Below are 27,788 nucleotides of genomic sequence, written 5' to 3'. Positions count from 1 at the left end.
TTAGCAACGTGTGGATGTTACATGATTTATATTAGATGCTAGATGGATTAAGATATATCTGTACTTTTTTTATCAGATTAGCAATATATGGTAGGATTTCGAGAGTTGGATTTTTTTTGGAAGTCCATATAAACGTTCCAACTTTTGTAACTTGTTGGGTATTTCACTCGTAGAGTCCACAGTGAACATTGAAGCCTCTTTCTTTGTTGGTGGATAATACGGTCCCATAGTTGCCAGGACCTTGTATGCAAAGTTTTCTTCGATGGCAGTGTGCTGTAGTGAGAATCTGTTTCTTTGTCTATCTTGATGAAGATAAACGATAAATTTTTGTTTCGTACCGTTTTGGCTTCGGTAACGATTTCCGTTAAGTTGGAGAGAGAACCACTCATTTTGCATTGTGATGGAGGCTGGTTTATCAAAATGAGAGTAGCAAAGTTTTTTTCTGGTCATTCACAGGCACTTAGTGGGTTCGGTTTTAATCCCTCCGGTAAAAGCCTTTTCATTGCTTTGCATATGAATGGCAACGAACTTCTCGCTCTGCAGAAGCAAACATGATAACGATTATCGATTAATTCCTTTGAAAGGGGAGAGTAGCAAATCATATTATAAAGGGTCTTCCAATTGGGATTTCTAAACTTTATCAAAATCTATTTGGACAAGTCGAGTGCCTCACTCATTTTAAGGTTGCCATAATCGTTCTATTTGCAGTGTGGTAGATCAATTTGTTGTCTGTCCGTGAGACTATGCAAGAGAATCCGAGGCCGTCGATTTCACGTCACTCACACGAACTCGGCCTTTCACAGACCACAACTTCACAGAATTTTGCGTCGCGATTTGGGCCAGCGTCCGTACAATATTCAACCGACCAAATAGCTAAAGGTAAACTATCATAGATAAAGACGTGTGTTCTCAGAATGGTCTCTGGAGCCAGTGGCGCACCCAGGGGGGGTTTTGGGCCAGGTCCCTATTCCGACACTGTTATTCACACATTTTAAGGACTCAAAATGGAGGTAGCATCATAAGAAAAATTTCGGTGACCAACCAAAACCCCCCCAGAGGCAAATTCTAGGTGCGCTACTGTCTGGAGCAGTTGGAAACTGACCCTAATTTTCATTGAAAAAACATCTTCAGCGACGAGACTCATTTTTGGATCAATGGGTACGTCAAAAAAGAGAATTGTATAATTTAGGAAGCTACCAATCCAGACTAGACCAAATCCCAGTTTGCTGGTGATTTTGGGTGGCGAGATCATCGGCACATATTTCTTGAGAAAAAAAGATTGTCAGGTCATCATCGGCAACGGAGTGCGCTATAGTTTGATGATTATCAACTGCTGGTGTGAACTGGCCAACGAGATCGTGCGATTTTACCTCGTTCGACTTTTTCTTATGGGGTATTCTAAGTCGCTGGTCTATGCCAATAAGCCACGAAAAAAGATTGCAAAAGATTTATACGCCAATTTCGCATGCGCGCCACCTAGCGAAGCCGCGGCGAACATATGAACGATATTAAAAGAATAAAAAATTTCGATAAATTATTTGCTCACTTTATTATTTTCACTTTGTTTTAGTTAAATTTAAAGATAAAAGCTCTTAAATATCCCATGTAAGTTGTCAAAAATCACAGAATTTTGTACAGTTCAAATTACTTTATAATATGAATCTACGTAGTCCAGTAAATGTTTGCATTGATATGGAGTGTTTAAGTTTGACACTTCAAGAAATGTGTGGGTGACTTTATTATCATTTTTCCTTCTACCTATTAAAACTGGTAATACTAGTACTTCGAATACAGTAAATGCAAGACCGATATAATTGATTGTATGAATAATTGATAATTGTTAGTAAAAATTGTGAACATAATAAACTCGAAACACAACGAACTCAAAATTACTCGTAAATTAGATAAAATATATTGACACTATTTTAGAAGAAGCCTATACTTTAGTTCAAGAAGCTAAAACTACAATAAACCAATTCTACAAATAATGACGAAGTATTAAATTGGCACAGAAATTGTATGCCCCTAATTTCTGTAATTGATTCCGTAAGCAACATGTAAACACCACACTTAATAAGCAAGACAAGACAATCACAGCGCCCCAAATATCCCAATTGAATGAATATATTTTACCTGGGTCCTGGGAGGAGCTGCATAACTTTGAGGAGCACTGTGCTGTGTATAAGAAAACCCTCCGTAAGGTCCCTGAGATCCTTGATGACCATGTCCTCCACCGGGAGGAGCACCAGGAGCATTGGAATAGGACTGCGGACCTGAGGGATACGTGTTCGGAGGATAAGAAGCCCCACCGCCGCCCGAATGATATCCCCCACTAGATGGCGGATATCCCCCACTAGATGGCGGCGGGTATCCTCCGCTAGATTGGGGCGGTGGATAACCCCCGGGAACAGCGGGAGGATAGCCTGGTATGCTGGGAGGGTAAGTGGGCATTTGCATGGGTTGTGGCATGTGCATGGGCATGTTGGAGGGATAACCGAAAGCGTTAGGATTGAGTGGTGGGTAGGAAGGTGCTCCTCCTTGAGGTTGTTGGGGGTATGGGCTGGGTGCTCCCGGTGCTGATCCCTAAGAAAGGTTAAATAGTAAATTTAGTTACGATTGTTACAAAACTCAGTTAATAAAGTTTGTCGAATTCAATTTAGCGGCTTTGAAATAGTAAAAATACCAAACAAATAACTTAAAACTTTGTTATACCGTCTATTTGCGGTGGAGCTGAGTACGCATAAAACATGGCGCGATTCGAAATAGGTAAAAATAACATTTAATGTGTACATAGCTACATATATCTAGGAAGAGAGGTCAACTCGGTACTAGATCATTCAAAGATGCACTCAGATAGCAAGATCAGGATTATCAATATGCGAAAAATAAGGTGTTATCCAAATCCACATGGACCTTAAAACAGGAACATAAACAGGTACAGGTAACACATGTTCTTTCAGACATTCCTCAGTGTACCAATCAGCATTAACGCCACCTGAATCTAACATAACAATATCTGTATTTGCTTCCAAAGAAATGCCGCCCCATACTATTATACCAACACCACCAAAGGTATTCTAGGAGTTAAGCAACATTGGGCATAGTCTTCTCCTCGCCTTGGCGGCCATCAAGTAGTAATAAATAGTAAAATAGTTATATCTCGTAAAACGAGATTCGTCTGTAAACAGAACGTTTCTTCAATCTCCATATTCCAATATGAACGAACACAACACAATTCCAAGCGTTGTCTTCGATGAGCTGCGTCCAATAAAGGATCTGTAGCGGGTACATAAGATGACAAATTTTGTTCGCTTAATCTTCAACGTACGGTGTCCGGTGAAACTATATTACTATATAGTCCAGTTACTGTGGCATTTTCCCTTTAAATTTTTTATAACTGCACCGATTTATCTGAAATTTTTACAGTGGGTAGTAAATTAATCAGAAAACATAAGTTATATTGTGCCGATGTGTGCTTCTACCCCTGGGGTGGTTGGCACCCCATCTAGGAGGTTGAACTTTTTACACTCAAAATAACCCCAGGAATTGATAGAGAATCAAATTTTAAACAAAAAATGTCATATAAATTTTTTTCGCTAAATTAATACTTTTTGAGTTATACGCACTTGAAAAAGTAAACTTTTCGCAAAAAAGAACATGTTTTCCAATGATTTTGTACGAATAACTCAAAAACAAAGCGTTTTATTGAAAAATCTATAATGAACAAAAATAAAACTTATAAAAAAACAAAGAGATTGTGTTCGGATTTGATCCAAACTGGCAACAGCGCCCTCGCGTCCTACCCCTAACCACCCTTTGTTACTGACCAAAAATTTGACGATACGAAAGATTGCACACAATTCTCTCTCTTGTACGTTCAACTCTCCGAGAAGACACATCGCTCTGAACCATCCGATCACGTCAATAATAATAACTGTAAGTGTTAATATTCATTACACAAGCAATGAGCAAATAAATAGTAATTAGTATATTGTTCATCAAACAAATTAAGGGTATACTATTGATAATCAAAATACATTTCTACTGAGCAAGAGTAGTTTTAATTAAATCCACGTAACAAAAAGAACCACCGCTTAATGGAAATATACCAAATCGAAGGCTAATCCGAAATAATTACCTTATAATTATTTGTACCCAGCCGAAGTATTTATTCGGCCCACTTGGACGGTGCAGAGGAACCCAGCCCGTTCCATGGTCCTTCGAGCCGGATGTTATAAACTAGGATTTATATAAATAACAAATTCAACACAAATATATTTAAAATATATTATATTCTACAAATTGCTACGTCGCGTCATTCGCTGTGTGAGAATTCACGGCCTCAGGTACACCGCTCATCACTGCAGGTACAGAAAAAGTTCTTTCTTCCCACGTGCTCACAGAATAATTTCGATACTAAGAAAGACACTATTGTTTCGCATAAAATAAAAATTTGAATAATAATTACTTTAAGAAATTCTTTGTAATAATTAGTTTTAAGAATTAAAAACATTTATTTGCTCAAGCGAAAAAACTTATTATTATTTATCTTTGAAATTTCACTAAATAAATACTTTTAATATTTTTACACATCATAAATATTATACTTACCGATTTCACAGTGCCTCCATATATTTAACGATTTTATATATACTACACATATTTTACAACACATTTAAATATTCATTTATTGATATTTCTATTGATTTGTTTGTATTGTATTGTTTTTCTTTCAGGGCGCTTATAAAAGTTGTGCTATATCTAACGCGGTAGTGTTTTCGCAAGTGAATTTAAGGTGTTTTTAGTGATTGCATATATCATACTTGTTTAGATTTAAAACCTATATTTAATAATGGAGGCACTGAAGAAACAACGAGCAACGGCAAAGTCGGCTTTAACGCGAGCATATAATTGGTGTGATCAATTTTTAGATTCTCAACTAACTATAACAGAATTACAACTAAGAGAAGAATCAATAATTAAACATTTTGAACGTTATAATGTTATACAAGATAACATAGAACAAGCCACTGACGATGCCGATGCTCTTGAAAATCGTGATCTTATGGAAAAACATTATTTTAAATATTTAACTTTATTACGCGAAAAGTGCAAATCTCTCGTAGAGTCAAATCTACCCAGTCTTGCCACTCAAACTCCCACTGTTACACAAACCACGCCTACTAATGTAAAACTACCCCAATTATCACTTCAAATCTTCTCAGGCAACTACGATGAATGGATATCATTTTATCAACTCTTTACCTCCTTAATCATTGATAACCCCTCTCTGACAAATATTCAACGGTTTATATACCTGAAATCTTCTCTAAAAAATGAAGCTCTTGCCTTAATTGACTCTCTCGAATTAACCCACGAAAATTTTACCATTGCTCTTGACCTCTTGGAAAAACGATACTCTAATAACTTAAATATAATCAACGCACACTTAAAATCCATTTTGGACTACCCCACTCTCACTAAGGTTAATGCCCAAACACTCAGAGACTTCGTAACTACAATAAGAAAACACATTCAATCTTTAAAAAACTTAAACATTCCAGTAGACACTTGGAACATCATCTTAGTTTACATTTTATCAAGAAAAATTGACTATAACTCCAAAAAACAATACGGAGAAAAAAGAATTAAATCAGATTTACCCACATTAGACGAGTTTCTAGACATTTTAGAAGATAGGTGCAATTTATTAGGTGATTTAAGTGACTCACGTGACTATAAAACGGAAAAACCTTCTCCGAAATTCTCTCGCACTACTTCTCTTCACACCAATGTTACCTACAATAATTCTTCCACTTCTAAATGCATATACTGTAATGACTTGTCTCATAAAATATATCGTTGTCCACGTTTCTCATCTCTACCACACTCTGATAAATTAAATTTCACACATTCTCAACACATGTGCACAAACTGCTTGGGCACAGGACATTCTTACAATGAATGCATCTCTAAAACTTGCTCGATTTGTTCTAAAAAACATCACACTCTCTTGCACGTACGCAAAACCCACAACACTAACTTCTCGCATCCATCTCACAATCCAGGCACATCTCAAGGCCAAGGAACTACCTATCCTCAAGGCAATCAACATAATTGGAGATCCAATTCAAATCAAACACACTCTGATGCCAACTCCAGAAAACATAATTATCATCAAACTCAAGAAAAATCAAACCCTAATTTAAATTCTTATAAAAATCATACAGAATTCAACGACATGCCATCCTCCTCTGGCAATAACATCCACCCCGAGTCTGTCACAGCGGTATCTCTAGATACCACAGGCGACCTTACATTCTCCGCTAAACCTTGTAATGTTCTATTAGCAACAATTAAAATATCTATTCAATCAAAATCAGGACATATGATAACAGCCAAGGCACTTCTCGATAATGCTAGTCAAAGTAGCTTTATATCAAGGAATCTTTTTGAAAAAATTAGCTGTAAAACCCTCCAACAACCACTTCAAATTTCTGGAATTGCCCAGAGCTCAATCATGTCTAACACAATGGCAAATCTTACAATTTTCTCTACTAATGATAAAAGCAATAAACTTAACATGTCTTGTTACGTACTCGATAGAATAACTACCCCACTACCGCAGACACATATACCCCTAGAATTGCTCGAAATACCACACAACATTTCCTTAGCCGACAGTGAGTTCTTTTCAACTTCAAGCATTGACATTTTGATAGGTGCTGACAAATACTACGAACTCATTACCGATGGCATCGTAAGATTAGGAAAAAATCTCCCTGTACTTCAAAACACCTTTTTTGGTTGGATTGTCGCTGGTAATGTACCTCATAATCATCTAAAAAATAAAAGAGTATCCTTATTTACTCAAACTTCCAATGTTATCTCCGAAAACACTTCTTCCCTTAACTCGCTTCTTCCCAAATTCTGGGAAATGGAGGAAATACCCACTAAAAAACTTCTCACCCCGACTGAAGAAATTGCTGAACTTGACTTCAAGAAAAACTTTAAAATTTTAGAAACCGGACGATTCCAAGTAAATCTTCCCCTTAAATGCCCCTCAGAGCATACCAAACTAGGTGACTCTTTTCATATCGCTAAAAAACGATTCGAAAGCTTAGAAAAGAAATTCCAATTAAATCACTCTCTATTTCTTGAATACAAAAAGTTCATCGATGAATACATTACACTTAATCATGCACGATATATCCCACTCACACTATACAATAATTTATCCGAACACAAATATTTCTTGCCCCATCATTGCGTGATAAAAGAGAGCAGTACCAGCACTCGATTACGCGTTGTTTTTGATGGATCTTGTAAATCCTCTTCTGGAACCTCTTTAAATGACATTATGCTCACAGGTCCACAGGTACAACCTGATTTATTTGACATCATTTGCCGTTTTAGAATACCCCAATTTGTTTGTACTGCTGATATTCAAAAAATGTACCGTCAAATAAATATCAACCCAAATCAAACCTTTCTGCAAAATATACTGTGGAGAGATGATCCCTCTAAACCACTTGAATGCATTGAACTTACTAGCGTAACGTACGGCCTCAGATCTTCAAGTTTCTTATCTACTCGGGCTATAAAAGAGCTTGCATCCACTAACATCCAAAAATACCCCCTCGCTTGTGAAGCCTTACTTACACAAACTTACGTAGACGACATCCTCTGTGGTGCCGAAACTGAAGCTGACCTAGAAACCACATATCACGAATTAAATACCGTTCTAGGTAGTGCTTGCATTTCAACTCATAAATGGGTTTCCAATTCCACAAGGTTCACTAAAAAATATTGTAACAATGATCAACCCACTTCATATGACATCCAAATCGAAAATGCCTCTAATAAAGTTTTAGGACTTTCATGGAACCCTTCTCCAGACACACTCTCAATTTCAGTACCTGAAGCCCCAACTAACACTCGCGTTACAAAAAGAATTGCCTTATCCACTCTAGCTAAAATGTATGACCCCTTAGGGTTGATAACTCCTGTGATTCTACATGGAAAGTTATCCATTAAGAAACTTTTCCTTGAACGAATGGACTGGGACGATATCTTGCCTCCCTCTTTGGAAAAAGAATGGACAACCTTTGTAAATAATATACCTCACTTAAAGTCCTTAAAAATCCCACGCTGTCTATTTCTTAATAAGAAAGTCGCACACATACAAATTCATGGCTTTGCTGACAGTAGCGAAAGGGCTTATGCAGCATGCATTTACTTTCGTACTGTATACTCTGATAACACAGTTTCCTGCATACTGGTTACAGGAAAATCTCGGGTAAGCCCTATCCGGACAACTACCCTACCTAGACTTGAACTCTGTGCCATGTTGCTCCTCTCAAAACTCACCAAAAGAATCATATCAATATATGAAAACAAACTGTCATTCTCTAGTGTCAATTTGTGGAGCGATTCAAGAATAGCACTATCGTGGATACAATCCCACGCATCCCGCTGGAATACCTTTGTTTCCAATCGAGTTGCTCAAATCACTGAATTGACAAATGCCTTTCACTGGCGCCACATAAAATCTGCAGAAAATGCTGCCGACTACCCATCTCGAGGATTACTAGCCCAAAACATTTTAAAATTAGATTTATGGTGGTCAGGTCCTTCATTTCTGCAAGACCCCAATCTAAATCTCGCTCATTTTAATGAAAAAATTAATGAATGCAACTTACCAGAAGAGAGAAAAATCTCACTTCTTACCACTAAACCTACCGAAGAAAATTTTTGGCATAAAATATTTCTTAGATTTTCCAAATTTTCTAGACTAGTGCACGCAATGGCATATGTTCACAGATTTATTCACAATTCAAGATTTCCCACTAAAACTCTTACTGGTCCACTATCTGTAGATGAACTTCTCACGTCCACTAACTCAATTTGTAAAATTGTTCAACACCAACACTTCAGTTCAGAAATCTCTGAAATCCAAAATAGTAAATCACTCTCAAATAAAAACATGGTCTCACTTAGTCCATTCATAAATCACTCTGGTTTTTTATGTGTCGGTGGACGCTTAAAAAATGCAGACATTCTAGAATATCACAAACACCCTATTTTACTTCCCTCTAAATCACATGTAGTCATTCTACTGCTTTCACACGAACATACTAGACTTAGTCATGTCTGACCACAGGCCTTACTTTCCGGTCAGAGCTGTACGGATTCGAACTAGTGAAGGAGTCTTCATTAGGCCCATCACAAAGCTATGTCCCTTGCCTCAAGATTCTTAATTTGATTGTCGTTTATTACTTTCTTCTTATTCCTGCCTACTTTCTTGTTTATATATCATAGGTCTTCTGTATCTTCTCACGTTCCAACTGAACCATTAGATCTCATTCCTTTCTTATCCTTCCACCTCGTTATTGAATGAGACATTCAACGGCCGGGGAGTATGTTCGGATTTGATCCAAACTGGCAACAGCGCCCTCGCGTCCTACCCCTAACCACCCTTTGTTACTGACCAAAAATTTGACGATACGAAAGATTGCACACAATTCTCTCTCTTGTACGTTCAACTCTCCGAGAAGACACATCGCTCTGAACCATCCGATCACGTCAATAATAATAACTGTAAGTGTTAATATTCATTACACAAGCAATGAGCAAATAAATAGTAATTAGTATATTGTTCATCAAACAAATTAAGGGTATACTATTGATAATCAAAATACATTTCTACTGAGCAAGAGTAGTTTTAATTAAATCCACGTAACAAAAAGAACCACCGCTTAATGGAAATATACCAAATCGAAGGCTAATCCGAAATAATTACCTTATAATTATTTGTACCCAGCCGAAGTATTTATTCGGCCCACTTGGACGGTGCAGAGGAACCCAGCCCGTTCCAAGATTGTTTTTTTATTAAGTTTTATAAGTACAATACTAAGCGATTTATAATTGTTTGAAGATGACTTTTTATTTTTGGGATACTATACTCGATGCATTTAACATCAAATATCGGAAAATGGACATCTTTTTTGATAAAAACTCATACAACACTTTTTAAAGAGCTAGAAAAAACCTTTAAAATGAGCTATGTTAAAAGCCATTTCGATTAAAACAAAGCGAAATACGAAGGAAAGAATTTGAATTACTCTAACGTTTAAAAAGAAAACGAGCAGTATAAGTAACACTATTTCGATCAGAATTGAAATTAAACGTATATCTTCAACAATTCATTTTATTTTAGTGTTATTTATAAGTTTTAAAAGTTTAGCCTGTTTAAAATGCGTATTTTTTGAAAAAATCATGTTTAAATTAAAAAATCTTTTTTTTTAATTATCTAAAAATTTACATTTTTTCAAAATAAATCTAAAACTATAAGAGATACGTGAAAATGGTTCTATACCATAATGTAGTTTTTTTCTTAACAAAAATTTTGATTTTTTTATTTTTGCTGTAGCTCGAAAAATAATAGAGATATAGCCAATTAAAGTTTGAGATACAGCGGCTGACACACCTGTAATCAGCACTTTGGCCCTTTACTATTTAAAAAGAAAGAATTTTAACATATTTTAATCTACTTAGTCTTGTAGCTTTTGAAATTACCTTCAAAATATTTTTTTAATGGATACTGTAGCTTAAAAATTAACGGAGTTATTCTAAAAAAATTTTGGAGCATGTTATTTTTATTTTGGAGCATCAACTTATTTTCTGTATATATAAATGCTTTATTCAAGTATATTCGAAAAACTGGTAACAGACACACTAACACTCACACAAATATGTATATAATACATACATACATACATATATATATATATATATATATATATATATATATATATATATATATATATATATATATATATATATATATATATACTGAACTGTTGCTTCAGAGAACTAACGAACACAGAGAAGCGACAGTCCTTTGAAGTTGCGTGGGCAAGCCGCCAATGAGTGCCAATGACAGGAGTACTTTAGATCTCTACGACATTTTAGAAGCTGGGAGATACTGTACAATCTTGCTGTATGGCCTTGCCAAAGACACCCACATGAACAAAATGAATAAGGTCGAAGATTATTCATCATTACTTGAACAAATGCGATATGAATCGTTTATTAAAGCCACAACTAAAAATAGTGCAGTTAAATTATCATCTCTTGTACCAACTGAAAGTGTCCTGGATGAGCATATCAAAAGAGTCTATTTACAAACTCAGATATGGCTTGGAAACAAAGAGATTGATATAACGGATTCGGGATGGTTCAAGAGTGATGATATTTTACAACCAATAAAAATGAAAAGTTCACCTGCACCAGAAGAACTATTGAAACTGATTTTTTACAATTGCAAAAATGGTTGCGGCTCAGCGTGTGGCTGTCGTAGACTAGGTCTATTTTGCAATGCTACGTGTGGAACATGCTCTGGCGACAATTGTCCTGCAATAGACGAAGAGGTGGAGTTAGAACACGACGAGAATGACGATTCAGACAATGAATAATTTGATATATTGTAAATAATTTTTATTTTTGTAAATATATTTTGTATACTTTCTAATGTAAAGTATTTTCATGCATCATTTTTTACAATAAAAACATTATGAGTATACTTAATTTTTTTATTTAGACATTTACCAAAGGGGAATTTGTTTCGTGAGCATAGAGGTGGTTTTTAAGGGTTGAAAATAAGCAATCAATCAAAAAATATTTTATTGACAAGAAAGGAATTTTTGAATATAAATGTACATTAAAAACTTTTGAAGTTGTTTAAAAAGATTTTTTTATATATTTTGACATAGGGGGTAGTTTTTAAGGGTTGAAGTGCTGCAATCAACCAAAATTATTTTATATAAGCAGAGAATTACATTGTAGATGATATAAATGCACTACAAAAGCGTTTGAACCTGTTAAACGATTTTTTACAATTATTTTTATAAAAAGGGGTGGTTTTTAAGATTATTTAAGGGTTGAGAATGTACACAATATCCATTAATATAATTGACAATATTTCAATTACCTAATTTAACACGATTTAAATCCATAAAATGCTTTAATATAAATTTTTTTCATTATTTTCAATAAGGGGTGATTTCATCCCTTAAAAATAAAAAGCTCACCTATCGCATATATAACTTTTGAAGAGGGAGGTAAGATAAGCCTAATTCCAAATTATGAGCAAAATCGATTTAGTTATAAAAAATTTAGACCACGGTGACTGGAGTAATAAGCATCTACCAGTCTCCTAGGCAAAGCTGTAGCAGTAACTGTCCGCTCTCAAAGTACTTGAATCTAAGAAACCGATCTTCCACGGCGTTTTTTGACCTTAGTGTTTCCTGTACTTTCCTTGGTCTTCTTGAGTAAGAACCAGTTTCTCGAAATCTTTGGAAAACATCGTATATTGTGATTCGCGGAAAGCTAAGCATATCTGTGATATATCGAATGAAACGCCCATCATTTTAAACAGCAAATGCTTGCCCTACTTGATCTGGCCTTATTGCAAATTAATCTTTGCTATTAAAAACACTTTCCTTTCCCGAAAAAGCAGCCCACATCCACCAAAAAGGAATACAATTAATTTAACAAGCATTATTTTAAGAAAATATTCTATTTATCGAGGGCACCTTAACAAGATTTTTGTTTTAAGTCACAAAAAATCAATGTTTTCAACTGTTTAAAATACCAAACTTATAGATACAAGCAACTTATATTTTGATAAATATATTAAATTATTATACAGGGCAATTTAACAAAATTAAAAGGAGAAAACTATGAAATTTCAAGTGCCCGGTTACTTTTGCGGGTCAGTTTATTACTAAGATTACTAGTGTCTGGAATTGTAATTGGTTAATGATTACAATATTTTCACGATACCATAATCAAACAAGTGGCCTGTTTTTATTAAAGTGTTCGACAACAGCGCATGTATTATTTCTTCTGTTGCAGTCATTTTTGTGCTGTGTGATCCGCTGTTTCAACCACTAACCGGCTTGTCCAATATAACATCCCTGGCAATCTAAATACTGTAATTGATATATGACATTACTATTATACATCGCGTGTCCGATCTTTATTATTAGAGAATATGGTTTTGCATTTAAGGTTGCTGTATTTTCTAATTTTTATATTTATGTATTCTAAACAGGTAAGTAAGTTGGTTTGTTAAATTCGGAATATACGGTAGTTTTTTATATTTAAGATCTTGTAGATGTTGATCTAATTGTCCATCATAAAACCGTGTGTTGAATATTAGTTGTTTTAGTATATCCTTAGGATAACCGTAATTTAGAAACAATTGGAATAATTTGTTTTTGTTCTGATATAAAAATTGGTGGTCGCTGATGTATTCTATTCTATTTTTCAGTATTCTATTGCAATAACGGTATTACATTTGCGGATGATTTTTGTATCTAGAAATTGTACACTATTGTCCTCCATTTCAACAGTAAATTGTATATTTTTCTTAAATGAATTAAAAACTTTTAACATTGTCCGTATATGATCTTGTGGGACAGCGAAAATTATATCATTAACATATTTGTATAGGAAAGGTAGCTGGAAGGGCAAAGTAGGGACAACTTCTGCTATTAAATGGTTTAAAACAAAGCTAAAATCAGACTAATTGGACTACCCATGGGCGTTCCAAAAAGTTGACAGTAAAACGTATTATTAAAAGAAAAGTATGTGTTTTGAAAATTGAAGTTTATTAAATTTAAGAAATTTTCTTTGGATATCCTTGTCTGATCTTCAAAAATTCCCACTTTGACCGTATTATCGAGTAAGTCGGTATACCAAATTTTCTGGAATATTAGTGAACAGTGAAATTACATCCAGAGAAATCAGTACATAGTTATCAGGCATGACTACACCTTTCACATTAGTTACGAAGGAGACAGTGTCTTATATTGGAATCTATTCTATCTTCAAAAGCATTTTGTACTATATTAGATAAAATTTTTGATATATTGTAGGTGACAGAATTGATTTTGACCGATAATCGTTTTATTTTTTGACCGAAAAACCTTATATCTCTCTCAGTAGTTTATATATATACATACATACATATATATATATATATATATATATATATATATATATATATATATATATATATATATATATATATATATATATAGAGAGAGAGAGAGAGAGAGAGAGAAAAGGAGTACGACCGTCAATCCAAAATAAACTAAGGTACACTCGAAGAGTGGTGGGTTTTTCGGTCAAAGTGGAGAAATAAAAGACAAAGAAGGTGGCTACTTCATCTATTTATTGAAGACGTTTCACTTTCTGCTCAGAAAGCATCATCAGTTCATCTAAAAAGAACAATATGAAACCAAACATCCATAGAGAAGTTACAACAAAAGTGTGTTACCTTACAAAGACATGTAGCAGTCAATGATGTTAAAAAAATGAAAAAACTTACGAAACTGGACATTCAGAGTTAACGTTGTATAAAATAAACTATACCTAGTTTCAATTAATTATTTTATACAACGTTAACTCTGAATGTCCAGTTTCGTAAGTTTTTTCATTTTTTTAACATCATTGACTGCTACATGTCTTTGTAAGGTAACACACTTTTGTTGTAACTTCTCTATGGATGTTTGGTTTCATAAGGTTCTTTTTAGATGAACTGATGATGCTTTCTGAGCAGAAAGCGAAACGTCTTCAATAAATAGATGAAGTAGCCACCTTCTTTGTCTTTTATTTCTCCACTTTGACCGAAAAACCCACCACTCTTCGAGTGTACCTTAGTTTATATATATATATATATATATATATATATATATATATATATATATATATATATATATATATATATATATATATATATATTGTCATAATCACGTATATAATGCTAATTGGTCTGACCTTCCAATTGACCAACAATAGATATTGACTTTATTTTTAAATAGTGAATGTTTTTGGTCTATAAATAAAACTGAATTCATTTTACTCTCACGGCGAAACTTTCATGACAGTTTTAGGACGAAATATAAAAAATTATGAGGCTCCGAGTATCTCTCAGAAACTGGGATAACGACCGGCGAGTTAGATAAACACAACAATAGATGAAAAAAAAATCAATATTCTAGATACTAGGACGAACAAAGGACATATCGGTTTTATGGCATTATTGATCTCTTTCTAATTCATTCTAAATTTATGTTTGTAATGTTCTATATTTAGATTGTTCAATGGGTTATTAATTATTTAACTTGCAAGTGGTAGTAAAATGAATGGTAATTTAGATTTAACAAAAATTTGGCCATTGATTGTATATACGATCTCTAACAACTATATATTGGGACAAACTAAAATATGTACATGCATAATTCAGAAATTTGAAAGTTTATTGACATAATTAGTTAATTACTAATAATATAGGTTCAATCAGCAATACAAAATAAAATATACTTACTCTTAACAGAACTAATTAATAATAAAACATGTTTATTTTGTTGGCAACTAAATATTGAAACATAGAACGAATATTTATTATTAAAACGGAGTATATCGCTTTCGAACTCGGTTAGGCATTGACTCGACATAGCATCTGCATTGTTCAGGGGTAAATCCATTCTAAATCAGCTATTTTGGCTTAAGGTCGTGCAATGTACAAAACACGCATCAAGAAGCGAAACAATCCCCCTATTACACTTCGAGAGCTAAAAGATGCTGCCCGTGAAGAATGAGAGAGAATTCCGCAAGCCCAGCTCGACCAGTTAAGGTCGTGGCATATTATCGTGCACGTTGCGTTTCCAGCACATAGCATTTAGTTTCCGAAAAATATAATTTAAATGGTTTTAAATATGAACAACGCACACTGTCCGGAACATAGCGTTTCAGGCACTTAACGTTTCCGTTCAGTATATTTGAAAACAATATTTTACTGATGCCGACGGCTACGTAACGAGCCGTAACCGGTTGGTAGAGATAATGTGAATTAGATGTCCGACGTTTTCCCCTTGTTTATTTAGGTATTTGTTTGATTTTGATACAGAGTATAAAAAAAAATAATTTTCGAGGCTATTTTGTCATTTATGCATGTGTTTTTATTGCTTTGTGAAATTAATCACGGAAGTGATAAATAATTAGGACTTTTGTACGGAAGTGATACCTCTTCTTTTTAAAAATACTTTTTGGTTTGATATGTACGGCTTAGTTAAATGTAGTAGTTTGTTTTTTAACTGAAGGTGAAATTAAATTTAAAACATATTTAAACTGAATCCTATTCATTCTAAAATAATTGTTAAACCTATTAATTATTATTAAATTCCTAATTGTTTATCACTTCCGTGCTTAATTGTCACAAAGCAATAAAAACACATGCATAAATGACAAAATAGCCTCGAAAATTATTTTTTTAAATACTCAAAATCAAACAAATTCCTCAATAAACAACAAGGGGAGAACGACGGACATCTAATTAACATTATCCTTACCAACCGGTTACGACTCGTTACGTAGCCGTCGGCATCAGTAAAATATTGTATTCGAATATACTGAACGGAAACGTTAAGTGTCTGAAACGCTATGTTCCGGACAGTGTGCGTTGTTCATATTTAAAACCATTTAAATTATATTTTTCGGAAACGCTATGTGCTGGAAACGCAACGTGCACGATAATATGCCACGACCTTTAATCGGCAGCATGCCAAATCGCCTACAGGCATGCATACAGGTCAATTGAGGAATTACTAATTATTAGTTTTATTAAAAATTATTTTTTTCTATACTAATTTAGTTTTAAATGTAAGTTGTACATTGTAAGTTTTTCACTCCAAGAGAATAAATAAGTTTTTTGCATATCGTTTATCTGGTTTTGAGATTTATTTAGTATTGTTGAGAATTGAAAAATCAATAAAAAGATGAAATATTCCAATATTCCAAACTTTTGGACATATGTGTATATTAGTTATTTCCGAGAAATATCTGTGTCAAAATAAGAATTAAATATAAAATAGCATTAAAAATAAAACTCAAAAGCATCTATTAAAAAATTGACGGAATAATTATTATAAAATCAATAAATTTTAAAAATAACTAATGTTTGTTTAAATGTTATTTATAAATAATCAAAATATAAAACACTTCAGAAACATTGGATAAACCTTGGCCGTATATTCTAGTTAGAGGTCGTTACGTTGACCTTCTTCATACAACTTCGTTACAGAAATTTAACATGATTAGGAAATGACACCGGTTTTTCTTGCCACAAAATAGAAATTTCGACAATAAATTGTGTGGTTAGATTTCGTAACATTGCATTGATTAGATACACTAATGAGGAAAGAAAAAGAACGTAACTTTAAATGGATGCACAGTTATTCAAAATAGATAAAGCAAATTGTATTTATCTAACAATAAAACACTGAAAACTTTTGTTTGCAAAACTTCAACAGAATTTATTTATTATCACTACAGCTGTTTCAACAGAGTGCCTTTCTTAAGTGATCTATTTTTGGGATGCGTTTATACTTCATCGTCTTTAAATGAATAAGTTGAGAAGGAGTGAACTGTTTGTTTCAAATTGGTCATTCAGAATTATGTCTATATTTTTTAAATTATTAATTTCCATAGATTCTAACAAAGATAGCTTAAGGCCTTTATTTTGAATGTGAAGAATTTGAAATTGGTTATTAAACGAATGATTATGGTTTAGAAGGTGAAATACGTACATAGAATCTTTCTATTATTGAAAGCCTTTTTGTGCTCTGCTTTCCGTTTGTTAAAAGTTCTACCAGTTGGACCGATGTAAGTTTTTGGGCAGTCGCCACATTTAAGTTCGTATACATTACTGTGTAAGTGCTTTTTCTTTTGGATCTTGTTGTTCTTAATATATCTGCATAAATTGTTGTTTGTTCTGAAGGCTGTGTTATTCCTTTCCTTTTTATGTGTTTGGCTATATTTTTTATATAAACAAGAATTGAATATCCTTTCAAAAAAGGTAGTACACGATTTCTATTCTCATTAAAAAAACATGGATTACGTCATCATGCCCAGATGCATAACGTTACTAGTACGGTATCATAATTTAATAATCAAAAAATCATAATTTAAAAATAAATTCGGGATTTGCCTCTAACGTAGGCTATTCTCCAAACAATAAATTTATTCCATCGTTTTGCCCGTCACTGTATGTAAAAAAATTGATAGTTGCTGACATTTATTTTGCATAATTAACGTATACGTTACAGGTGAGTGGGACATTTATTAGAAAATAAAAAGTATAAGGAACAATTCAGCAACTCTTATTCAAAGACACTTTTTCAATTATTTAATATTTCAAATATATTTTTAAACAAATTGCATGGTAGGCTTGACCTACCTAATTAGTATAAATGGAGATTACAATGTGATAAACGGAAAACGCGATAAAAGGGCGGACAAGGACGAAAACTTTTTGTATTAATTAGGTTATCATTTAATCTATGATAATATGGACCCCAGACATGGTATATCATATGGGTCCCCAAAAGTCAGGCAAATAGTAATTTTGATAAAAACACAATTTTTAATTAAAAATTGCATATTTTCAATTAAATCGTGAATTATATCACATGAGAAAACACTCTCCACGACTTTGGTCATATACACATTTTTTGTTAGTGTCGAGGTTTATATTTGTTACAATTTGGACAATTCAGTATTTTTGGTAATGAAGACTCAATCGCTGTTGTACTCAGGAAAAGGTGTTGGAATATATTGCAGTTGAGATATGTGTTTTTGTATATACAACGAAGGGGAATCTACTGCATTGTTAAACACACAAGGCGATACAGTGAAAACTATATCTTACAATTTATTCTCAAAAAACCGGTTTACGATGACGCGATAGAGACAGTGTCCATTACCTTCTATTTCCTGGCTAACCTATGTTCAAAGAAGAATTGTCCGATGGTGCGTCTAGTTTAAAATTTGCACCATATTATGGCACGTCATAGAGTCATTTATTTCTCAACAATCACTCGATTTTGTCATCCTGATCAGATCACCAATTATTACAATTTTGATATCAAAAAAGTCATTAAAATAAAAATGGACAACAACGCTATATTTACATATAACTTTGTGATAATCCACTTGTTGTTTGTGGTGATTGGGCAGTTTTTAATTCAATTAAACTTTGCAAACAAGAATGTGCAACTGTTTCGTGACAATATACATACTATATGGAATTTCAAATTTGTCTTAAACACGATACCGAATTGATTCTCAAGAATTCTCTCACGAATTGCTACAAATGTTTGTATTTACGACTTGTTGAGTGCATACCAGGGACTCTATAAAATTAACCGATCATTTTTGCTAAAATTATTATGAATGTTCACATTTGATCAGATTAGATCAGTACTACGACTATATTTTGTACAAATAATGCTAACATTAACTGTCAAACTTGTCACTATTTTATCTAGATATCTCTACATTCTCCGTTGGCAATAGTGGACATGCATTTTTTGTCGCTTTAAAATCTTTTGACACTTCTTTGGACACATTCATTTATACAAGTTATAGAAATCTATTGGGGAACCCTGGCAGTATCCAAAACAAGACGTTAAAATATAACACAAAAATGTGCTCAATTATAAAGAGTAGACTTAAAGTATTGTTCGGGAACCTGTATATATTTATTTTAGTTAATTTAATATTGAATTTTCTTTGAACATATAATATTAAATGTACACGATGCACTTGTACATCAACGCCCTTTAAGTAATGTTCGTGAAATCGTTAACATGTGTTCAAATATGACAGGGGTTGGAGAAGCAACAATTTATAGATTCCTAAAAGAAAGAAAAGGAGGAACTGTTTCATCTCCCAAGAAGAGTGGAGGGAGTAAACCCTTGGAAATTGAAGAAATACATAAAAACATGATAAGACGCAGCGTCCACTCATTTTTTTTTTAACAAAGAATTTCCAACATTGGACAAAATCCAAACATTAATTAGAGAAAACGAAGAGTTACCAATCATAAGCAACAAGAAATTATGGGGACTATTGAGAGAGATGGAATTTCGTTGGCAAAAGAATAGAAGAAAATCCGTTTTAATTGAAAAAGATTACATTGTATGTTGGAGACGAGATTATCTAAGAACTATTAAAAAGTACCGAGAAGAAGGGAAAACAATTTTTTATTTGGACGAGACTTGGCTAAATGAAGGTCATACTGTACCATATCTATGGGTTGATACAAATGTGAAAAGTTCCCGTCAGGCATTCATCGAAGGTGTATCTACTGGAATAAACAATATTCCCGTTGGAAAAGGACGCAGACTCATAATAACCCATATTGGAAACGAATACGGTTTTGTCAATGGTGGATTATTAAGTTTTGCCTCAAAATCAACCAAAGATTACCACGAGGAAATGACTGCTGACGTTTTTGAAGAATATTTTGAGCAAATGTTGGATTTAATTCCAAAAAATTCTGTCATAGTCATGGATAATGCTAGTTACCATTCAAGACTAGCAGAAAAATTGCCAACAACGGCATGGAAAAAAGGAGAGATAATCGAATGGTTGGATAAACACGCAATTGAGTACAAGGAGAATTCGACAAAAAAGGAATTATTACCTATTGTAAGGCAACATAAAGCAGCTTATAAAAAATATATAATTGATGAAATGGCATTAAACCGTGATGTAATTATTTTACGTTTACCCCCATACCACTGTGATCTGAATCCGATAGAAAATATATGGTCTCAAGTAAAGGGTGAAGTCGGACGCAACAACAAAACTTTTAAATTAGAAGACTTACAACAATTATTAGAACATTCCTTATCAAAAGTAACTCCAGAAAATTGGAAAAATGCTGTTAGGCATGCCCACAAGGAAGAAAATAAAATGTGGAATTTGGATAATATGACTGATGCAATGCTGGAACCGGTAATAATTAACATTGGAGTTGAAGATTCCTTAGATTCTGAAGAAAGCAGTGAATCTGAAATGGAATTTGATTAAAATAATATTCATTTTTTTACAAATCGGCCCCTGTTACGGCCACAAATTATTTTATATACAACCAATAAAATAAACATCTTACATTTCTTGCAAATTCATTAGTACCTGTTAATCTCCATCACTCCGACACTGGCAACTTTATTTAGGGATTAGTAACCCTCAAAACTATTGTATTCTATTCTGCTTTAACCTTTATACCTGGTGGTCATACTTAATTTAAAATTGTTTTCCTATAAACTTCTGTAAACTTGTTGACAAATATCTATTTTTCATTGAGTCACCCGTATCAACAGTTTAGGGATTTGCATACATAATGTGCTATCAATATGATGGAAATTGACTATACACTCATACACAAACGCGCTATATATTAATAATTTTGTACGCACAAGTCCTTAAAATATGCTCAGTCAGCAAACTTAAGATGCCTAAGAAGGTACTACTAGGCAGTGTTCGCTTCAACTTCGGTGATAGTGACACGGCGGTACCGTCGGCAACGAGCTTTTGGTGCTTTCATAGAAGTATCTAGGACTCATTTTGCAAATAACCAAGAAAGTTGTGCAGAGACGAATTGAGAAGTCACTCCTCAAGTCTATGTGTATGCATAAGTCCTACAGAACACCATTCTTTCATCAACATTTTTTTCTGCTGTTCTTTTCAAGTTTTGTTATTTTGAAATCATTACATGATAGAAAATAAATGCAAAATTGCAACAACATTCAAAACAGCCAATACACTGAGATCTATTCTGTCCAAAACTAAAACAAACAGTACACAGCAGAAATCAAACTGCATCTATAAAAAACCTTAAAAATAGGTACAACAATTTTTATGTGGGAGAAACCGCAAGATCACTAAGTGTCAGGATAAACGAGCATGAATCATATCAAAAACAGAGACTTCGACAGATATCAGATATGCAAATATGCCTGGGACAAAGAGCACAGAGTACAATGGAAAGATGGATAAATAATGAAAGAAACGGAGAGCAAAAAGAAAAAATCAAAGAGCCCCCATCTTACTTAAATGAAGAAAAATTTGTAGCAAACCAATCAACACAATGTAGCAGGCTCTGGTTACTAAAAGAAGAAGTCAGCAATAAGAACATACCAAAATTAATGGATAAATAGGGTGATAAGGTCAGAGACACATCATCCAGAATTATACATAATACATAAACACACAAAAAATCATATTTTAACATCATTCTAAGGGTATAACACCGCTCTCAGAATTTTTCAACTTGAAACACGGCTATTTGTCTACAATCTTCAAGATTGGGGACAACTAAGTCAGCTGTCAAATTGGTAAAGCAAAGCACCAATTAATAAACATCTATAGAAGTTAAAGTAACTAACTATTTTTAAAATAATCTTTTTCGAAATGTTATATATTATATAAAAATAAAATATTTAGTTTATAAGAAGTATTAAAATCCAAGAAAGCTTAAATAATTCATAAATTGTGAAAATGATAATAAATAAAACAAAGACACCCAGTATTTGAATGTATTGCCAATGATATTCGCTACTGTGTACCTACAGCGTAGTTCTGTGAACTTAATTAAACACCCGTCATGGCAGTCTTAATTAATAAATTGCTATACAAGGTAATTTTTCAATTGAGAACTTGTCTTAAATAAAAGTACATAACAATTCGATTTTGTTTTGGAAGTTAAAATGGGTTTTTTAAAGGGAAGTTATGAGGAAATATTACAGCACAAACTCGCTGTTGCTTTTGTTAAATATTTTGTTCAGTTGCATTTCCAATTTATGGCTTATTGTCTCACTCTAAGTTAATTTTCAGATCACTTTGTCAAAGTCAAAATATCTTTTCCATAATTCGATTCTATTTTATACTTAATAATTCGATTATAAACCCAAGCATCGACACACGAAAATTTCCTTTTTTAGTACATAATAGGTATGTACATGCATGTACACTAGAATGTGGTCCGATTCTAATGCATCAGGATTCTAGACAGGTGCGGTTTCTCCGTTGGTTCACTTGTGCAGTGAATACCCAATAAAATTTCATTAAAATACAGTTAAAATTAAACTACATTCTCATAAATATCATAGTATCATTAAACCATAACTTTATTTATTAATCATATTTATTTGCACTATGCCGCTGGATGCACGTGCCAAGTAAGGAATTTAAATTGAACCCAGACAGTAGACAGTAACCCTGTAGTTAGAAAGAAAAATCTTAAAATCCGTGAGACCAGCGATTCACCTATTTAAAACAGTGAAGTTTAGTGCATTACACAAAGAGACCGAAGCGTTTTGATTCACAGTTTGGTATTTTCCGTTGTGGGATTTAGTTAAATCTCAAACACAATATTAGTAGTTTTAGGATGGAGCCTTACTCAAGTAAGTTTATAAAAGAAAACACAAATAGTTTTGAAGATCGACTTCTTATAAAAAAGAATAAACCACTGGGCCGGAGATAAACTTAATACCGGGCTACTAAACGAAATGTTTAGTATTTTCAATATATTACTGGATGTTAACTGTAACATATTTGTATACTTCAAAGAGGCACCCAAATGTGTTCAAAAATGTGACATCAAATGAAATCTTATCTGTAACAAGCAGTCTGGGGAAAGACTTCTCTCCACAAAAAGGGAAGTATGTCAAAGAATTATTCAAGGAAAGGAAGCATTAAGAAACTCATAGTTTAAAAATCTTAGACAGTGAACTAACATCAGTGCTCAATCATGTTGTCTAAACCAAGGTGATAACCAACATCTACGGAGAATGGGTACTGGAAGAAGAATATAACGATTTAAGTCCAAGTAATTACTGTTTCCTGTTAGTTAAAAAAGTTGGCTTTCCAATCTAACCACAACTTTTCATCTATTTTGTTTTTGTGGTACTGCAGCTAATTTGCTTATTGCCCATTATGTATTTTGTAGTGTATGTGTTGACTAATTGCCTTATTACTAAATAGAGTCGACTTTATTGTCTTTACAAATAATCATATAGATCAACTATGTAGTTAGAAAAATATAACTTTATCTGGTAACACAACTTGCTGATTTAATACTAATGATCATACCGAGTCACATTATGATATATGGTTAATTTGTATTATGTAGTGCTGAGTAAATCGAGCTGTAAAAGTAGTCCAGAGATGGAAGCCCCAAGGAAACAGAAAAAGCGGAAGGCCCCGTAAAAGATGGATAGACGATGTAGAGAGGGATCTTAAAACCATGAACATCAGGCAGTGGCGAAGGAAAGTATCCGACAGGGCAGAATGGAAGAACATTGTTAAGCAGGCCAAGACTCACAAAGGGTTGTAGCGCCATTAGAAGAAGAAGAAGAAGTGCTGAGTAAATCCTTTGTTACTAAGTAAAGTCAGCTTCCAGTAAAGTCAACCCTGCACTGGGAGAAACTAAAAATAACAATTTCTTCATTGAATAGGTACATTATTCTGATATTTCATGAACTACAGAAGATAAAAGGTATATATGTACTAGAAAAACTACTTATTCCTCAGCCTTTTATTTAAAATCGGCAATAACTTTGTCAAATTCGTCCCTATTTTGGATCCTCCTAGATCAAGGATCAATATTTTTATCAAATAAATTAAAGCTAAGTTCTTTAGGAAACGACAGAGATAGGGCAAAAAATGGAACTATCTATAATAGAAATTACATAAGAAAATAAGAAGAATGATCGGTGTTTAACAAGAAAATGAATAAAATGCAGACATATAGGCGATCAGTAACACATTAACACAAAGTGGTCACGAGAGAAATATAGATTTCTATGCCCAGCAGTCAACCAAAAAACTCAATGCTGGATAATATTATATGAGGGTATTCAATGCGTATCGGATATTCTAATCTAATTATTTAATTATAACAATTACCGACAAAATCGTTTACATCTCAAAATCACATGATGTTTAAATAAACAAAATGTGAACAAAAAGTATACAAACAAAAACCCGATTTTTTGGCGAATATTCTAGCAAAGAATATAGACGCTATAAGCGTCTATATTCTTTGATTCTAGGTTCTAGTAGCTTTATAAGCATAACAACATTATCAACACTTTCTCTTTAGCTCACCTGTTGATATGGATTATAACCAGGATAACTCATCTTGATGGAAAACCTGAAAATTAAGGTTTAATTGAATATACAAAAATAAAAAAACTCGTTATCAGTATACACAAAACAATAAAATGATAACGTCAAATAAATAAAGTTGCCGGTCATAACAGATTTTAGCCACACCTTTTATCAATGTATAGACAAACTTTAGAATATATTTCAATACCGTGTATTATTTTAACAACGAATATTTTAATCCTACGTACTTCACAAACAACACTTATAACAATCAAGTCTCTTCTCTTCTAAAATATTGATGATAACAGTGTATATTCCTTCTACGTAAGATGAGTAATCTCTACTACGTCAACAACTGACAAAAGCTATCCAAACGTCAAAAAGAATTTCTGTAGAGATGGGTCTTTGTGAAACTGGTATATTGTTTCATTAACCATTTTTTTATGCAACATAAAACTTTTAATGTTTTGGTTTACGGAAAATTCAAATAATGTATTAATTTTACATCTATGAATAGTACGACTTATTTTCCTTCGTCTTTCATTTTCCATCCACTCCTGAATGTACGTCTTCTCCAATTACTTACATCTTTCTCTATCTGGCGCCAATCTAATCCACTGTTTGCCTGCCACCGCTTTTATGTCATCTAACCATATTTTTTTAAGTCTTCCCATGCTTCTTGTCTCTTGTCTCGTTGCTCTCCATGCTAGGATTCTTCGTGCTCACCTGTTATCATCATCTGGGTATGTGACTGGCCCAGCGCCATTGATTTAAGGCTGCTAGACGCGAAACATTGAAACTGTTTTGTACAGAAAATTGTTGTTTTTTTTTTCGTTATGTTTTCGAAAGTTTACTATTTATTAACACTTAAATATGGACCTTCTATTACCACGACACAAAAGTCTAAAGATTTGTCTTCAGTTGTTGCAGATTTCCTGCACCATCATTTGAATAACCTTTTCCTGCACCAGTTTTGTTAAACTTCTTTACTAATGTACTGACAGTAGACCTTGTTATGGAATTTCTGTTCCTATGTAAATTACTAAAGAATATTCAAATTCAAGGTGTTCATTCAATGATAACTATCTTAATGTATTGTTTTATCCTGGGTGGATTTAGATATAGGAAATATTACATGAAAACCTTCTTCTTCTTCTTCTCGTGCCACTCCTAGCGGAGATTGGAAATCATCATGGCCACTGCGACTTTGTTAGCAGCGCGCCTAAAAAGTTCAATCGAACTACACCCGAACCACTCACGTAGATTACGAAGCCACGATATTTTTCTTCTTCCCACACTTCTTTTGCCCTGCATGATATTTCTTAAAAGTTCGTACTTTTCACCTCTCACAATGTGCCCCAAGTATTCCATCTTTCTAATTTTTATCTCATTTAGAACTTCGCATCTTTTGTCTAAAGTTTGGGAGTACTTGCGTGTTAGTGACGCGGTCCATCCATGATATTCTGAGAATGCGCCTATAGCACCACATCTCGAAAGCTTCGATGTTTTTTGTGGTCAACTGTTTTAGTGTCCAAGCCTCTACTCCATACAATAGGGTAGAAAAGACATAACACCGCAGCATTCGTATTCGTAACTTTATATTGATATCACGATTGCAAAAGAGTTTGCGCATTCTATTAAAGACTGATCAAGCGATTTCTATTCTACATCTAATCTCTTTTGTTTGATCAGTATCGTCTGTGATCCAAGCACCTAGATATTTATAACAGGACACACGCTCAATCGTTGTATTTTCTATTACAAGATTAGCTCTGATGTTCTTTGATTTCGTGATTACCATAAATTTAGTTTTTTTTCAAATTAATTTTCAAGCCGTAACTGTTACAGTATATATTGAGACTTTGAACGAGATGTTGTAGTTCTACTAGCGTTCCCGTTAGGAGAACCGTATCGTCAGCATACCTTATATTGTTGATCGTCTCACCATTTATTATCAGACCAAGATCTTCTTCCTCGAGTGCTTGTTCACAGATAGCTTCACTATACAGATTAAATAAAAGTGGCGACAAGATGCATCCCTGCCGGACTCCTCGACGGATTTGAATTTCTTCTGTTAGCCTACCCTCAACCTTCACATTTGCTGTTTGATTCCAATATAGGTTGCATATAATTCGAATATCTCGGCTGTCTATATTTTTCTTGATTAGAACTTGTCTTAGTGGTTCATGTTGTACTTTGTCAAAGGCCTTTTCGAAATCAATAAAGCAGGCGTAAATCTCTTGGTTCATGTCTAAGCATCTCTGTGAGAGAACGTTCATTGCAAACAGAGCCTCCCTTGTACCCAGCCCTTTTCTGAATCCCATCTGAGTGTTACTCATGTCTACGTCTAATTTCCTATAGATCCTATTATGGATTATTTTCAAGAACAGTTTTAGAGCATGACTCATCAAAGCTATCGTACGATATTCGCTGCATTCCCTTGTATTTGCCTTTTTTGGCACTAGTATAAAGGTCGAACGGAGCCATTCCCTAGGTATTATTCCAGTTCTATATATATTGTGTTAAATAGATCTAGGAGTATTTTAATAGATTCATCGTCCATAAGTTTGAGCAGTTCTACGGGAATTTCATCAGGACCGGGGGCCTTACCACTTTTCGCTTGTTTGATTGCATAATCTATTTCTTCTCTGATTATATCAGGCCCTGTATCATCTGTATATTCGTTTGAGATTTCTTGTCTATCTTTGTCATCAAAAAGTTGTGATATGTATTCTGTCCATCGATTCATTTTTTGTTGT

At 33.6% G+C, this 27,788-nt stretch overlaps 1 protein-coding gene across 9 annotated transcripts in view; it reads right to left on the bottom strand.

Moving 5' to 3' along the window:
• The window catches only part of LOC140436494 (annexin B11-like), a 58,030-nt gene extending 32,636 nt beyond the window's left edge, over window positions 1–25,394 (bottom strand). For 2 of the 9 annotated variants that reach the window (XM_072525361.1, XM_072525357.1), the window contains exons 1-3: window positions 25,278–25,394; window positions 25,027–25,072; window positions 2,134–2,583 (exon numbers count right to left, since the gene is read on the bottom strand). In XM_072525361.1, coding sequence (XP_072381462.1) covers window positions 2,134–2,583; window positions 25,027–25,059 — 483 coding nt within the window. In that variant the 5' untranslated portion in view covers window positions 25,060–25,072; window positions 25,278–25,394. Of the gene's footprint in view, window positions 1–2,133; window positions 2,584–25,026; window positions 25,073–25,194 lie in introns of all 9 variants that reach the window. The other 7 variants (XM_072525360.1, XM_072525358.1, XM_072525359.1 and 4 more) reach the window with 7 other exon arrangements.
• Between the last annotated feature and the right edge of the window lie 2,394 nt (window positions 25,395–27,788).

The sequence above is a fragment of the Diabrotica undecimpunctata genome, chromosome 3 (assembly GCF_040954645.1).
Source record: "Diabrotica undecimpunctata isolate CICGRU chromosome 3, icDiaUnde3, whole genome shotgun sequence".
In the NCBI taxonomy this organism is placed as follows: domain Eukaryota; kingdom Metazoa; phylum Arthropoda; class Insecta; order Coleoptera; family Chrysomelidae; genus Diabrotica; species Diabrotica undecimpunctata.
The sequence above is the reverse complement of the archived record's forward strand: the minus strand, read 5'-3'. Positions and strand labels throughout refer to the sequence as shown.